Source organism: Glycine soja, chromosome 11 (genome assembly GCF_004193775.1).
Source record: "Glycine soja cultivar W05 chromosome 11, ASM419377v2, whole genome shotgun sequence".
Lineage (NCBI taxonomy): Eukaryota > Viridiplantae > Streptophyta > Magnoliopsida > Fabales > Fabaceae > Glycine > Glycine soja.
Window position 1 is genome coordinate 47,807,752 of NC_041012.1, and position 16,240 is coordinate 47,823,991.

The 16,240-nt window shown below is 29.6% G+C and overlaps 2 protein-coding genes across 2 annotated transcripts; one reads left to right on the forward strand and one right to left on the reverse strand.

Moving 5' to 3' along the window:
• Positions 1 to 7,008: 7,008 nt before the first annotated feature.
• On the forward strand, positions 7,009 to 8,363 carry LOC114375628. The gene is made up of 3 exons (XM_028333461.1): positions 7,009 to 7,205; positions 7,335 to 7,540; positions 8,039 to 8,363. The coding sequence occupies exons 1-3, from the start codon at positions 7,107 to 7,109 to the stop codon at positions 8,208 to 8,210; spliced, it is 477 nt and encodes a 158-aa protein (XP_028189262.1). The 5' UTR covers positions 7,009 to 7,106; the 3' UTR covers positions 8,211 to 8,363.
• A 691-nt stretch (positions 8,364 to 9,054) lies between these two features.
• Positions 9,055 to 15,643, reverse strand: LOC114375458 (beta-amylase-like). Its single transcript, XM_028333239.1, has 9 exons — positions 15,255 to 15,643; positions 14,912 to 14,980; positions 14,418 to 14,816; positions 13,670 to 13,834; positions 13,243 to 13,506; positions 12,953 to 13,162; positions 12,392 to 12,631; positions 12,170 to 12,288; positions 9,055 to 9,356 (listed from the first exon to the last, which is right to left on the reverse strand). The coding sequence occupies exons 1-9, from the start codon at positions 15,483 to 15,485 to the stop codon at positions 9,275 to 9,277; spliced, it is 1,779 nt and encodes a 592-aa protein (XP_028189040.1). The 5' UTR covers positions 15,486 to 15,643; the 3' UTR covers positions 9,055 to 9,274.
• Between the last annotated feature and the right edge of the window lie 597 nt (positions 15,644 to 16,240).

The following is a 16,240-nucleotide window of genomic DNA, read 5'->3' on the forward strand; positions in this document are numbered from 1 at the left end:
CTCATGAATGATGAAATTGTACTCCAAAGCCTAAAATTAAATTCATCCCAACAAAGAAAAAACCACAGAGGTAATCCAAAATGCACGACAAATACTCCTAGCATCTAATATCACAATAATACGGTACCAAATAAAAAAAAATGAACAAAGCAATCAGTGGTTTGTGGTCTCAGCAACATAAAAAAAAGAAGCAATTCAGTGTTAGAGCTTTTGTTAGTTGTGAGTTGTCATAGTTGGGGTGTCGGTAAAGGTAGCCTGTGTTGATGGCAGGTGTCCTATATTAAAGCCAAGAGTCTCAGAGCCTACAGCCTAGAGGAGACATTATTATTGAAGAGAGCCAAGTCTCCTTCGTTGATTTTGTTTTCTCCACTTCTATACTCCAAACACCTGAACCAACAATTTATTATGTTAGTCCAAACTAATTAATTAATTCCGATTTCTTTTTTATAATATGATCGGATTCATTATCTGGTTATAATGTATACGAGTCATGATTACTTTTTGATGACATTCACATGTCGGAGTTTGTCTGGAGGTTGCGCTGCGTGACGGAAGAATTGCTTTACTTTATTACAACAAAAACGAAGCAGAATTAAATCGAAACTGCGTAACTGGAATTGCATGCATGCAGTTTCGATTTGGTTTTATTTTTTGTATTACCCTATTACATAGAAATTTCATTACTCAACTTTTCTAGAAAGATGATTTTTTTATGGATTAATTTTTGTACAAAACGCACGAACATGCGGTTTCCGTCAAATGTCGTTTCATTTTATTTTATTAAATATATATTTGTTTTTTAAAATTAAATGACACTTTTTTTATCTTTAACTTTTGATGCTTTTGTTGCATCTGATCGTACTCAGTCTCAAACAACCACTCTCTCTCTCTCTCTCTCTCTCTCATAGCAATTGTACAATGCTTTTCAAAATAAAACAAAAAATGATCTTATCCCTTTATGAAGTTGTTGCTTTCGTAAGTCGTCTTTATTTTTGTTCCCACAATTCTGTTATAACATTTGTCCTTTGCTGGTTCTGGGATAACAAATGAGAAAACACATTTTCTTAAAAAAAACTATTTTGTTATAAATCATATATTGGACAAATTAACTAGAACAACTAATTTAAAGCATACCTTTTGTAGTAATTTGTTTGCTTTCGTTCCTAAGTGTAACATGGATCATCTTTGTTTAGTGTAGCAAATGTAATAATTTTCATATTTTTTTTCATGTAAGAGTAAAAACACGTATTATTGTGCATACTTATATGATTAAATTGGATCATCTTCAAGCAAAATTGTAATTTAGATATTCTATTTTCTTCTTTTAAGAGTGGTTTTATGATTTGAATATAATAGCATCGTATAACTCGTGATTTGTATTCAAGATGCAAGTTGAAAATTAAATGGTTGTTCGTACTGAGAAATTCCAAAATCAAGCACAATAATTTGTTATTACGTACTGGAAATAAATACGTATTTGTCTTTATATATATTCACCGGAAATTTGATTAAAATTGCACATCAAACTACTCTGGGTAAAAAATGATATAACTACCAACTATCTATGCAAGAGGCTGTATAAATAACTAAATAAAATATTAATTTTGTCTGGTTACACTTGTAGGTTCTAAAAACAATTTTGTCTCACACCTTATTCCACAACGACAAAATGAACAACACCTTTAACAATATAGAAATAAATATATCCATCGGTAACAATGTACCCCATCACTTGGTTAATCTATCCTATATTATATTCATTTTTAAATTAAATTCTAATAATTTCTAAAAAAATAAATTATAAATTATAAATTAATTAATTTATTATAAATTTAAAATACAATTTATATATTTTCTTACACGATGTCATAAGAAAAGTAGTTTTATTGTAAATAACAAAACTCTTTTTTCTTTATAATACTAATTAACAGTTCTATGCTAATCCATTACTAATTTTGATGTACCGAATGGTTTATATATTTATTGATCGAAATTCAGTCCTATCTCTCTCTTTCTCAGCTAGCTGAGTCTAAGTTACTAGCATGTTTAATTTAGTTTACCGTTACTAAGTTGGAATTGGAAGAGTACTAGTACTAGTTCTTAATATTTTTACGTACGCAGCTATATGGAGTATAGAATTTGTGACTGTCAACTTTCTTGATTAAGTCTCGTGTTATACTAATTCCTTCTCTTAACAAACCTTTAATTAAAGTTTAAACCTTCTGACTCTCTATTTTCCATGTTTACATGTGTCAGCTGAAGAATAATATTTCACTATCTGTTAATTTGTTATATTGAAAAGTAATCTAGGAATTGAATCATGTTTTTAATTTATTTCTTTTTTCCTTTTCTCTTTCCGTTGATTTTTATCTCCTTTTCTTGTGTTATTCCATTCTTCTTCCTATCTCTCCATGTCGTTTTCTATTTTTGTTTTTTTAATGCACGCATGTATGTGTGTTTTCTTCACCGGTGATTTCTTATGTCATGGTCATCTGGGTTTATGGGATCTTACTATTTTATTACGAGAAAGAAGATTATGCAATATTTTTGTTAAATTTTTCATTATAATTAAATGATAATATAAAATTATTTTATTATTATTAGTGATAACATTAGCTCTTTCATTATTATTCTCTATGTATGATGGGCTTTCAATGGGTGCAATGTGCAAACCATTTAGGGAATTTGTTATGGGTTTCTTTAAGGCCCAATATATCTATATGAGCTGTTTCGTATTGAATTCTCAATCGCTTAATAAAAACATAAGTAAGCAAGTTTTAGTAAGATGATAGCATGACCAAACACTAACAAACTCAAACCTAAGGAGCTTTTTTGTTCTTTCACATAATTTGCTACTAAAATCCACAAAATGAATTAATGAATTAGATCTTCCATATAGGAAATGAAGAAGAACACTCCTAATGGAATGCCATAATTATTTCCCAAATGTTTTCCTTTGTGTTAAATTAAAATTAAAATAAGCTAATGCACAATTTTCCTTCTAAAAAATAGACCAATAAATTAAAGAAACAGATGAAAATAAACCGGCATTTCCTACTTTATAGAATTTAGGAATTTTATTTCTAGTTATGCTTTCAACATTCTCAATAACTAGGAGATAGAAACAAAGAATGAGATAAAATAATAGAGTGAAATATATAGAAAAAAAATAGTGAGATACTCTCTGTCCTTGTTTATTTCGAATCTTTCTTTATTTTAGAAAAAGAACGAGTTAAAATAATTTTTTTAAAAAAGGCTAATTTTATAAGTTTTAAGCTTCTACTTTTTTCTTCTTATTCATCATTCAATGTCTCAAGATAAAAACACATACAATGTCCACGAATGTTAGCTTAAAAGTAACTTTAAGCTTATAAAATTATATAATTGTTAAATAATTTTAATTTTAAACTTAAGTCTCTTAATTTTAAGTTCATTTTTAAAGTAAATCTTAAAATCTAAAAAATGTAAGCTAAACCTACTTTAAAAAAATTGTAGAAATACGTTAAGAATATAATACATAACTCTATAGAATTTTGTAGTATGTATTGTATGTTTTTTAAATTCTTTGTGATGTTTAAAATTCTTAAAACTCGACTCACTGAACGTCAAATATTATGGAGTATTCATCATCACTTTAGCTCTTTCGATTCGCTCCTGTTAATAAGTTATTATGTGAGAGTGTAAATTAAGTTTGCAAGTTAGTGATTGTTTTTTCTTTTTTTGGGTTGTGTAATGAAAAATATATATTTTCGCTTAAATAATAAGGAAAGGTCCCTAGTCCCATACATATACAATGGTTGCCTGATTAAGACCACACACTTTTTGTGGTTTTTTTTTTTTTTTTTTTTTTATTTTTTTTTTATCAAAATAGATTAAAAACGAAATGAGTGATTTTTTTTATAAGTAAGATGTAAGAGACATCAAACCTGACAGATACCTTATGCTTTAATTTGTTTGTAGTGTAATATGAGGTTTTCCCGTATTTAGTGTTGGTCAAGCATACACTAAATACTCATTTAATGTCTTAATCAATTTAAAATACCTATTTAAGATTATAAAAAAAGAAAAAAATTACTTGTTTTATTAAAAAAATATTTTTTTAAAAATAAATTTAAATAAGTTCACCCATATTCTATTTTCATTCCTTTATACTTTGTTGATCTTTATTTCAAATTTTAATTAAGATTATAAAATATAACTAAAAAATGATGAAAAGTATAATATAATTACAAAGTTTACAGTAAAATATAATTATATAATAAAAGGTTAAATAATAATTAATTAAAACATTATTACAATTGTAATTTTAATTTTTTTATTTTAAAAATATATTTGCTTAATAAAATAATATATTTTATCACAAGAGTTTAACTCAATTGATTAAATAAGTTGAATTGGTTTAAATCTTTAGGTTCGATTATTATGGATAAATAATAATAATAATAATCTTTTAGATAAAGAAATATTATGACTAAATAAATCACTTTTATTATAGCACAAATATATATTATAAATAAATTGAAACCTAAAAAACATATCATTAAGATACCTGAAAGAATCGTGTATAAATAGATTTAAAAAATAAAGAAAAAGGAAAGTTTAGCATTAGCAATTAATTTCTTAAAAAATTCAAAGCTTGCGTTCTTTTGGTGAAGTGCATCAAATAAAAACCAAACAAAAAATTAACCATGTTCATTTAAAGCTTGCATTTTAAACGATCGTATGCTTGTTTAATGGGAAGGATTTTAATTTTTTTTAACATGTTCTATCCTTTTATATCAACAATAATGTTTGATTCCTCTTCTTAGCTTCCCAAAATAGAACTTTTTTCTAATTAGTTTATATATATGAAAGTTATATTTTTGGGTCTTTATTCTTTAAAATCATTTTTGAGAAAATTAGTTGCCATTATTGAAAGATACTGAACCAAAAAATTATATATAAAAAAATTGAGGTTTAAAATATTTTTTTATTTGTCAAAACTTTCATTCAATATCAAATGACAATAATATATACAATGGGTACCAAAAGAAAAAAAAATATAACAATTTTTATTTATCATAATTTATAGTATATTATAACAATACTAAAATATATACTTTTATTATTTCATTCTTCGTTACGTATTTTTTTTCATAATTAATTATATATTTATACTTATTATAAGTAGTCGTATCAATATAATACAAACAAAATTAGTTGACGTGAAAATAAATTAAACAAAATTAAATACCAGATACCAAGAAACATATTAGGATGTTCCCTCATGTTATATGATAAATAAAAAGCACAACACTCAGATAATACTTTTTACATTCTTACTTACAAGAATATCTCATTTTAGTAAATATTTTATTGACTAATCTATTATGATAATTAGTTTTTCTTTTTAATCCATTTTGCTAAAACAAAAAGTCCGTTTTTTGTATCACATAAAGGGAATTGAGGATTTTTTTTAAGACAAGAATATTTTCTTTCTTTCACATGCATCGTCATCGATCTCACTTTCGAATTTTAAACATACTCCGAAATTATGTAAAAAGTGTCTTTCTCTAATTATCTATTACCGCAAAGCGTACAAAAGTTGGATGAGTTTGGAAATAAAAGTATTATGCTACTACTACTACTACTTATTTAATGAATTTGGAAATAAAAAACTATTTAGCTTTTAATTAGAATAAAGTTTTAATTTTTTATGAGAGTTCAGTATAATTTACGATATTAGAAACACCTCACTAAATATTCTTGGCTTAATCGTTGATGCCATTGCTCATGTGCTCATATGGCTTATACAATAAAATCACGTGCCCATGGGATACCATTGCATTGGTTTCTTGATTAAAAGGAAAGCAGGAAAAAAAAAGAAGTAAGAAAACTTGTAATAAGATAGTTGATGTATTGGAAACAGAGACATGGGAAAAAAGAAGGTTAATTTATTTTTTATTTTTTTAGATTTTATTTGAACTTATAATTTTTAAAATTTATTCAATTTGATCCTATTATATATTTAAATTAGGTTAACGGTGTTATATTTAAATATGTTGTCTCATTTTTGTATCTCATTTCCTGTCTCACCTATCATATTATGCCATGTCATTAAATTTGATACATGTATTTTACATCAAATTCTAAAATTGCTCTTATGAAAAAAGAAAATCCTTAACGCAGTATCGCTTGCCGTTGTGGTTTTGTTATCGAGTTTGCATGATCAAAAACTTGCTTGCACAATTTGAGAATTTGATGGAAAACTACATGTCCATTTACCTCGCGTGTCAAAATATGACAGGTGAAACAGAAAATGAGATACAAATGGAGACAACATTTGAATTCCAACTGTGTTAAGAAATTTTATTTTTTCCTAATATCATCAATTTATTTTGGATTGTAGGGTCAAATTTAATCATTCTAAAAATTAGAGGATTAAATTAAACTTAAAAAAAATTATAAGATCAAATAGTATCTAAATAATAAAAAAGAAGGAAAAAAATAATCTAAAAAAAAGAGAAAAAAGCGTGTGCAGTACTAATTGTTCAGCCCTCTCATGAAGACCTCGTACAAATGATCTTTATAAAAAGAAATGTTATATAAATAATTTTAGATAGAGAATATAAAAGGTAGAGAATAGAAGTCTAAAATGTCATTTTGAAATGATAGTGAAATTTATTAATTTCACGAGGTAATAGTACTTTGCAATGTGTTGGTAGAAAATATACTATTTGCGTACGTGTCCATATATTAAAAACTCAATTTAGCCAAGAAATCTCACCTATTCACAATCATTTGGCCCACTACGTAGATACCTATAGTCACGCTATTTTATGAGCTGGTTTATGCCCTGCTTTCCTTGCACCCTATATCAAACGAATCGAACACCGGAGAAAAAAAAAAAAAGATACAAAAGCAGCATATGAAAGTTTAGTTTGCACACTTCGTATAAATAAAAAGGCTTTTCCCACTTACCGTACTTCCTACCAATCTAATTCTATATATATACTTTATGTACCATATATTCATGTATATTAGTGTTGCCCACCCCCACTAAATCTTTTTGCCCACTCTTAGCACTTGCCAACATTCAAACTAGAAACAAAGAGTTTCTCCCAGAAATGGAAAGAGGAGTAGGCATTTTTCTTTGTCTCTTGCTTGTGACCATGGATATCTCAGCTGGGATTCTTGGCATTGAAGCTGAAATTGCACAAAACAAGGTATGCTTGAAGCTAATTCTCTTTCTATGGTACATTCAAGAAAATCTTATGTACAATTACCTCAACTTTAATGCAAAGAATTCTAAATAAAGATGCAATAGTTATTTCAATTTTTAACCAATTAAACAGGTGAAGCACTTGAGATTGTGGATATTTGAGTGCAAAGACCCAAGCCATAAGGCCTTCATGCTGGGGTTGGCTGCAGCAGTGCTTTTGGCATTAGCCCATGTTATAGTCAATTTGGTTGGCGGCTTCAATTGCCTTTGTTCTCAACAAGAGGCTGATAAGGCTTCTCCCAACAGACAACTCTCAATGGCTTGTCTTATTTTAACATGGTAATGTGTCACTGCCTCCACTACTTGTTTTAAAGAAATAAACATATAACACCATTAATCATTCCCTAAATCCAAATATATAAAGAGAAATATGTTTTTTTTTTCCGGTAAATTGAACAACCATATTTCTCTCTCTACAAAAATATTGCTATTCAATTTATCGTACAAGAAACAAATTTCTCTATCCATATGTACAACTAAAAGAGAGAAAGGGATAGAAGAGAAAAAAAATTGGGATGTAATAAAACACGTGTTTTAGGATTTGTTTGCACGTCCAATTCAGAATTTACATGAAAGTTAGGAGGACTTGCTTCTGTTAGATATCATGATTAATCGTGTCATAAAATTCGATTCAGACATGGTAGTAATAAATGTTGTGATGAGAGAAATAGACAACAGAAACAAAATGATGGCATACAAATTATTGTATGAATTGTATATATAGTTCTATACTACCCTTGTTTTTACCTTTCTCCTTTTAATTGTGTCATTGATCAGGGTCGTGTTGGCCGTTGGATTGAGCATGCTGGTGATAGGGACTTCGTCAAATAATAAGTCAAATGGTTCTTGTGGTTTCACTCACCATCACTTCTTGTCCACTGGTGGAATTTTGTGTTTTGTCCATGCCCTATTCAGTGTTGTATATTACGTTTCTGCCACTGCCTCTTAATTAGCGATTAAGTTAACTGGACCGAGGCCACTTCTGCTTGCTTTATTGTTTTAGTGGTTTGCCTTTTTTAAATCTTTTGTTTTACCAAATGTGTACTAAGTTAGATTAAACAAAAAATAAAATAAAATGCAACCATTCTTATTGACCACCCAATTATCCTCTCCACTGATCCACTAACATGTGTCATTTACGCAACTTTTTTTATTTGTTGTTTACTCTGTTTTTGCCATGCCCCCAAGGGGCCCAAACTCACCTTTTCTTTTAGGCATTAGAAATTATTATTGTAGTTAGGCTTAGTTAAAGACACTAAGATATGACTAATTAAACATTGCATTGCTATATTAGGCCTACTTTTTGTTCTCAATTACCCATCCAGTGATGGAGAAATTAATAACAGCATAATTCAGCAAGTCGGTAAGACAATAGCATGGACAAACACTGGCAAATTCAGACATGAGGAGCTTTGTTCCTTCACCACATAATTTGCTACTAAAGAAACACAATAAAATAATGCATCAGATCTGCAATATAAGAAATGAAGAAGAAAATTCTTAATGAAACGCCATCATTGTTTTCTAAATGTTTTCCTTTGTATTTTAAATTAAAATTAAATAAGCTGATGCTCATAAATTTGCCTTCTAAAAACCGGCCAATAAAATAAAGAAACTGATGAAAAGAAATCGTCATTTTCTGCTTTATCGAATTAATTTTTTTTTTTTATATTTCTATTTATGTTTTTCAACTTTCTCCACAACTAGGAGATAGAAACACAAAGAATTTATTTTGAGTACTCTTTCTTGAAACAAAGAATTTGAGTTAAACCAAATTTTTAAGAGAATAATAATAGAAGTTTTAAACTGTTTTTTCTTCTTATTCGTCATTCCAAGTCTCGAGATACGGACACATTGTCTGAAAAATGTTAAATTAAAAGTAATTTTAAGCTTAAAAAGTTATAGAACCTGAAATCTTTTCTAGAAATGTCTCATGGTAGAATTAACAGGCAATTGAACAATTTTGTGAATTTGTTGGAATGTTTCAAGTTCCCTTGGATGGCTTTGAATCACCTAGTAGTAGTCCGGAAAGTCCAGCCCGTCCACTACGCAATCATATATCTCATCCAGTGTACCGTGATTATCATCAGGGATCCTAAGAAGAAGAAAAAAGTTAGATCAAGTTAAAAAAATTGTTACATGAAGATCAATATAACAATCCAAAGAAAAACATGTAAAAGCTCTTTTAACTTTCTTTACTAAACATGAATTGAAGATTTCCCACATGAAATTTTAGTACTCGCTTAATAGACGAGAGATATGAGGGTTGATACCCTACATCTAGAAGGTTTTGTCATATTTTTCTTTTGTTATTTCTTCCATACGCAATTATAAACAAAATGAATCCAAAAGAATGATAATATATTTCCTTTCTTTTCTGTTTTGTCTATTTTTTGTCATTTTATAACACATTTGTCTTCAATTATTTGCTAAACCTTGAAAAGATTACAAGTTCACATAAATTATTCTTTTTGGTGTCATTTAACATTTTCTTAATGGTATAATTGTAAATAAAAATTATTATCATTAGTTTTTTACAACATTATTATTAGTTTATCATTGATGTTGTTGAACATGCCTTAGTTGTTATTAAGATAATTTTAATTTTTAATTTGAATTAGTTATTGTGCTGTCAGTAAATAAGTCAGTTTTAAATTTTAAATTAATTTTTGATTTTGTTTTTGAATTATTAGTAGACAGTACTAATTCCTACAATAATAGAACATGATCTTTTATTTTAGTTAGTTTCTAAGATAATGGAACATGATTTTTTATTTAATTATTTAAATATGAGACTTATTCAATAAGAGAAAACAACTCTATGAAAATGACGTTGAATCCAAAGCTCTCTTCTTGAGAGACTTATAAAAAGGATGTTGAATCTAGTTTCTTACAAATTGTTCCTCTTGTCTTTGATGGGGAAAGTTATGACCTTTGGAAGGTGAAAATGAAGTCCTACATGACTTCTAGATTCTTTTGATTTGTGGAAAAGGATTATGAAGTATTTTTGCTATCTGAAAGTCCCACCATGGCCTGAATAAAGCATCACAAGGAGAAAAAGAATCAAGAAGGCGAAGGCAAAAACATGCCTATTTGTTGGTGTTTCTTAGATGATCTTCACAAAGATCGTGACTCTCAATTCACCCAAAGAAATTTGAGATTATTTAAAGGAAAAGTATGAAGGGGATGAACACGTTTGTGACATGCAAGTACTAAACTTGACGAGGAAATTTGAGGTGAAAAAGATGAAGGAATCCAAGACAATTAAATGGCACTCAAACAAATTTCTTGGCATCTCTAACAAGGTTAGATTGCTAGGCACTACATTTGCATATTCAAGAATTGTTGACAAAATTCTGGTTTCAGTGCCTGAAAAATATGAAGCGTCAATAATCACTTTGGAGATTATAAAAGATTTGTCTAAGATCTCTTTGATAGAGGTGATACATGTCTTGCAAGCCCATTAATGAGGAAAAGATCAACAGTTAAAGGAGCTTTAGCAGCGAAACACCACAATGCGATCAAATATAAGAAAAACAAGAACTTTGATGGAACGAGATTAAGTTCAACATCAACCCTGCAAAAGGAAATTGGAAAAATCTTATCTGCCTTGCCAACACTATGGAAAGAAAAGGGCATCCTCCATTCAAATGCTGGAAAAGACCTTATGCTAAGTGTAATGAGTGTAATCAAATGGGGGCATGAAGTTGTTATTTGCAAAAATAGGAATCAACTACATAATGAAGCTGCAAAGGTTGTTGATCTGGAGGAGGAGTACCTATTTCTTGCTACATGTTTCTCTAGTATTGAATCAAGTCAAAATTGACTTATTGTTGGAGATGACAAGTTCATCACTTTGAATGGAAAGGGAACTGTAGCAATTTCAACCAACAGAGGTACACAACTTATTTATGATGTGTTGTATGTTCTTGAAATTGATCAAAATTTGTTGAGTGTTGGATAGCTAGTTGAAAAATGTTATAAAGTGTTGTTTGAAAACAAAATTTGTTTGATTAAAGATGTAGAAGACAAGGAAATTTTCAAAGTAAAAATGAAAAAAAAAAGTTTTGCTTTAAATCCATTCAAGGAGGAACAAATTATTTTTTCAATAAAAGAGAATATCATTGAATTGTCTCACAAAAGGTTGAAAGCTAAAGAAAAACAAGAAAATCTAAAATAGCAACCCCTAAGTCCCAAAGTAGTTCAACTAAAGAAAAATTTACAGCTATTGCACAAGAGCATACAAACAAGAAGATACACTTGAGGGAGAAAGATGAAAGAATGGTACAGAATGAGAAGTGTTTAAAGTCCCTGACTAAACTTGAAAGCTAAAAATGCTAAAGTTCAGTCACATGTGAAGGAAACAATAGTTTTTCAACACTTTTCACAGCCTCCAAGGCAAGGAGGACGAGGCGTGTTGTTGAACGTGCCTTAAATGTTATCAAGACATTTTTTATTTTTAATTTGAATTAGTTATTGTGCTATTAGTGAATAAGTCATTTTCAAATCTTAAATAAGTTTTTGATTCTATTTTTGAATTATCAATAGACAAGTTTCAAATTAAACTCACCTTCTTCTCTATTGTTTTTCCTTCTCTCATATGTTTATATAAGAAAAAATGCCGCTCATTAAGGAAGCAAATTAATTATCTGAAGCCACTTTTTCATCTCCACTTCGTGATTAGTAGTATACAAGGCTTGGATCGGAGCAAAGCCTACTATAGCTCGCTTTCCACATTTTGCATCCCCTTTGATCCTTTCCGGTCATCAATTCCTTCCTTCCTTTCCATTTGCATTTTTAGTTTACTTTTAGCTTGAATATATGTTTGAATATACGTAAAATGATAGAAACTATATATAATCAAGAAAAACAATAACATCACTAAGGCTCATATTTATTTCCTTGTACCATGCATAAGGCTTCACTGGTTTGGTTGCTTCAAGAAGAACCTCCAGTGGAATCCTTGGCTTTGACAGCTCCATAGGTACCCTAAAATGATAATACCTCTCTGGCTCGGGACAATAATCCTGCATTTTTTTATTATTTTGGCAATGGGAAAAAGCCTTTTACTACGCACTTCAAATAACAAAAACTATTTTCATCTTTATTAAATGCAGTAACACTGCTTACCAGATTAGCATGCATCTTTCTCACAAAGGCTTTGAATATATCAAAGTTTGTTTGTTGTAGTAATTCATCTGACAAGCGGAGGTATGCCATGCTATACATTTTTAGTTTTGGAGGGCCCCATTTGCTAATACCATTTGGTCTAGCGTTTAAAAGGATTTGGTTGTAAGCTTCACTGTCATATCTTGCAAGTGCATTTTCCCCTGCAACTTCTAGTTTTTCCATCCAGCATCCACTAAGGACCTGCATGAGATGACACACAATGAATAAAACTATGCAACAAAGATATCCTAATGGTTAAAAAAGTATGAAAGAATCATTTGTCTATGTTATTTCACAATATTAATTCATACCCTACGTTTTATGCATGTAAATGTAATACTAACAGTGTGACATATATTACTATCTCTCTGTCCTTAAAAATAAAACTCTTTTAACTAATTTAATTCACACTGTGAGTGTTAAAGAGTATGTTATTAGCATTTATTTTTCTGGATATTAATCAGAACATCTCTTGATTTAGTGGAGAAGGAATTATATTGAAATTAAGTTGTAATATATTACCTGCTGGACAAGTTCTTGGGCTCCACTTCGGGCTTCAATTGGTTGCTCATGGTTTCTCATCTCAAGACATGTAAAATTTAAAACAGCTTTGTGACGGGAAAGCATCCTTGCTATGGGTCTATATCCATCTCTACGATTCAAGTTGTAATATCCTGAAGTAAGCTCTGCTGCATGGCTCTTTGATTTATACAACCAGTGGATTCCCGCAATCTATTTTTATAAGAAATTGTTAGTTAATTCATGCAAAGAAAATTACCTTGCTAAATTATTATATGCACTTAAGAGTTTACTTTTGCTGCTAACTTCACTTTGCAACCAAGGAATACACTGTTAGCTTTATCCAAGATCTCATCACCATGGATCAATAATTTGTTGGAATACCATGTTAGAAAAAATTTCCCTTTCTTTGTTAGATAAGTTCCCCTTGACTTGAAAAATTTTGTAGATTCAGGTGCATCATTCAATTCTCCAACATTATCTGGCAGCTCCCATTCAGGATGACCTTCCCTTGTTGCAGCCTCTTTGAAATCATCTTTAAGATATTTGTCATAGCACTGCAATATTTCAGACGTATGTAAAGAAGTTTGAGAATTGAAGACTTGTTTTAATTGGTATAGTAAATATATACCATTGAGCTTAAACCTTATGTGTTATTTGTAGACCTAATATTTCATGGAACTATGCATAAATAGCTACAACATAAAGCTCCAAACTCACTTGAAATTGTCCAATACCAGGGAATACCCACCCCTGATTTTGTGTGTAAGAAGGATATCTAAGTTCTCCTGCAGGTCCAAGCCCTACTTCAATGTCTATCATGAGCTCAGATTCAAGAAAATCTTTCATATTTTCTCTGAAGCTCCTCATGTAGTCGGTGTATAGCTGTATCAAATGAGAAACAATCAATATTAACATCAAGAAGCAGAAAAGTTATCAATTACTATACCTTACAAACCAATGTAGTCAGCAATTTGTCAAGACCCGAGAAAAAAGGTACAGACTAATTACCAAAAAGGCCAATAGATTCCTTTAGGCTTTGTTTTATAATAGGCTTCTTTCAATTCATGATAAATTACTCAAAATTGGACTTGGTAGAGCCAAAATGGATAATTAAACATTTATATGGGTGGGTTTGTTTAAAGTATTTTTTTTTAAATAAGCGTTTTTTATATAAATATTTTTTTAAGAAATAAATAAGATTTGTTTCTTAAAATAAAATTAAAAATCATTTTTAAGCAAAAATAATTTAAACAAACATACTAGACAAATAAAAAAAATAATTATTTTATTAAAATAAACATTTATTTCAATAAATAAATTTAAATAAACTGGCTGGTATATGATTAGAAATATAAGAATAGACTAAGCAAAACTAGAGGGTTAGAATCAAGAAGAATATGTGAAATAACATGTAGAGTTTAGAAACAAGAAGAATATGTGAAATAAAATTTTTCAAGAAGGTTACCTCAATGGGAGTTCGTCCATGAAACAGAGGTTGGTTGTCTACACCGAGGGATATACATTCCTTATTCCTGATACCTTTGTTGTTGGTGTAAAAGATATTTGGGTCTAATTCTCCAATTTCAAGTACCCATTTAGGAAGTGGAATGAAAACAGAATCTCCCACATTTCCCCCACATTGGTGGAATGACATTATAGGTTGTAACTTCATTTTGCAATCTTGAACCAATTTAAACAAGGTCCTATAAGCAGACCAATCATACTGTTGAGGTCCTTTAGATTCTACTATACCCCACCAGACATCAACCATAACCCCATCAACCCCTGCTGCATGTAGCTCCTTGAGTTGGTTCTTTAGTCCCGCACTGTCTTGTAAGACATTGTCATTTGTAACGACTCCCAACTAGCAGCAACAAACATAACAATTTTAAAATGGAACACAACACCTAGATATGTAGCATGGTTATGTAGAAAGAAATTTAAGGTTTTATGACTTACTGGGAGCATCACGTATACTGGTACATAACTTGCAAGCATTGGGTCTTTATAACTTGTATGAATCTGTTCCTGCATTTGAACAGAATTTCTAGGTTACTGTTAGAGGTGGATGAAATTAGAGATCCTACATGTTTTTCTTGAACTCTTTCTATAAAAAAAAATAAAATTGATTGACTATTATACAATATTTCTTTGCTTGAGTTATTTTTGAACAAAGGAAACAAATTAATTAATTTTCTCTATTTAGAATCACCAAAAAGTAAGAATCTAATAGTTAACTGGTGAATTTGACAATCATGTATGATGTAGAAATACAGCACTATAAATGGAGTTGTAGAAATACCTTAGATTCAGCAGTTTCGGCTTTTAACGTCACTCTAACACCTCGTTCTTTCTTGAGGTGGCCACAATCCGATTTGAAGAAGCAATGTGTTGTTCTTGGTTTCCTCGCTCTCTCCACACATATAGCTCCATACCTCCTTGACATCCCATGCTGTAAATTATACCTTTCTTGAAACTGAAGCGTGATTTTTGTCCCCATTCCACACTGTGCTGCACACACTACGTTTTCCATTTACTAGTGTTCGAAACTAACACTTGTTGATAGTAATTGCACGAACCATGCACGCAATGAAAGAATATATCAAAAAAGGAGGAAGAAGAAGAATGGACATATTAATTAAAAACACTAATCGATGCAGTTTATACATGGACCAATTCAGGAACACGTACACACAACACAAGTGGAAGTGGTGAGTTAGATATTTCTTTTTATCTATTTCATTACTTGGTCAGATAACGCGTAGGCTTTGGGAGTCAGTTTTATAGTTCAGCATAATAAGGTTATGTTGCCTAATCTTTAGGAGAAAGTTAGCATGTTTAAATTTGATTTTTTGGTAATATATTGCATAATTATTTTTAATTTTACTAAAATATCTGTTAGTAAATATGTATATCAACAATCACATAGATATATATGTATATTCAAAAACATTTATATTTACAAATATTTTATACTATTTTAATTAATAAAAATGAGTGTTTCAAAAATATATTTTTGCCTGTATATAACTTAAATATTATACAGAATTTTAATGAGCTAGAGATATGAATATTAACAAATATTTTAAAATAAAATTTTTAATTATTAGTTATTCTTTTATTTTATTTTTCGTTTTATTGTGGGCGGAAAATGGCGTATGCGAAATTGCTAATGGCCAAAAATGGGGTTAACATCAGTAATGCTGACAGACACTGTCTTTACTCTTTAGGTTATTATGTTATGAAAAAATAAAAATAAAAACACTTAGCAGCAACCACCGTGACCAT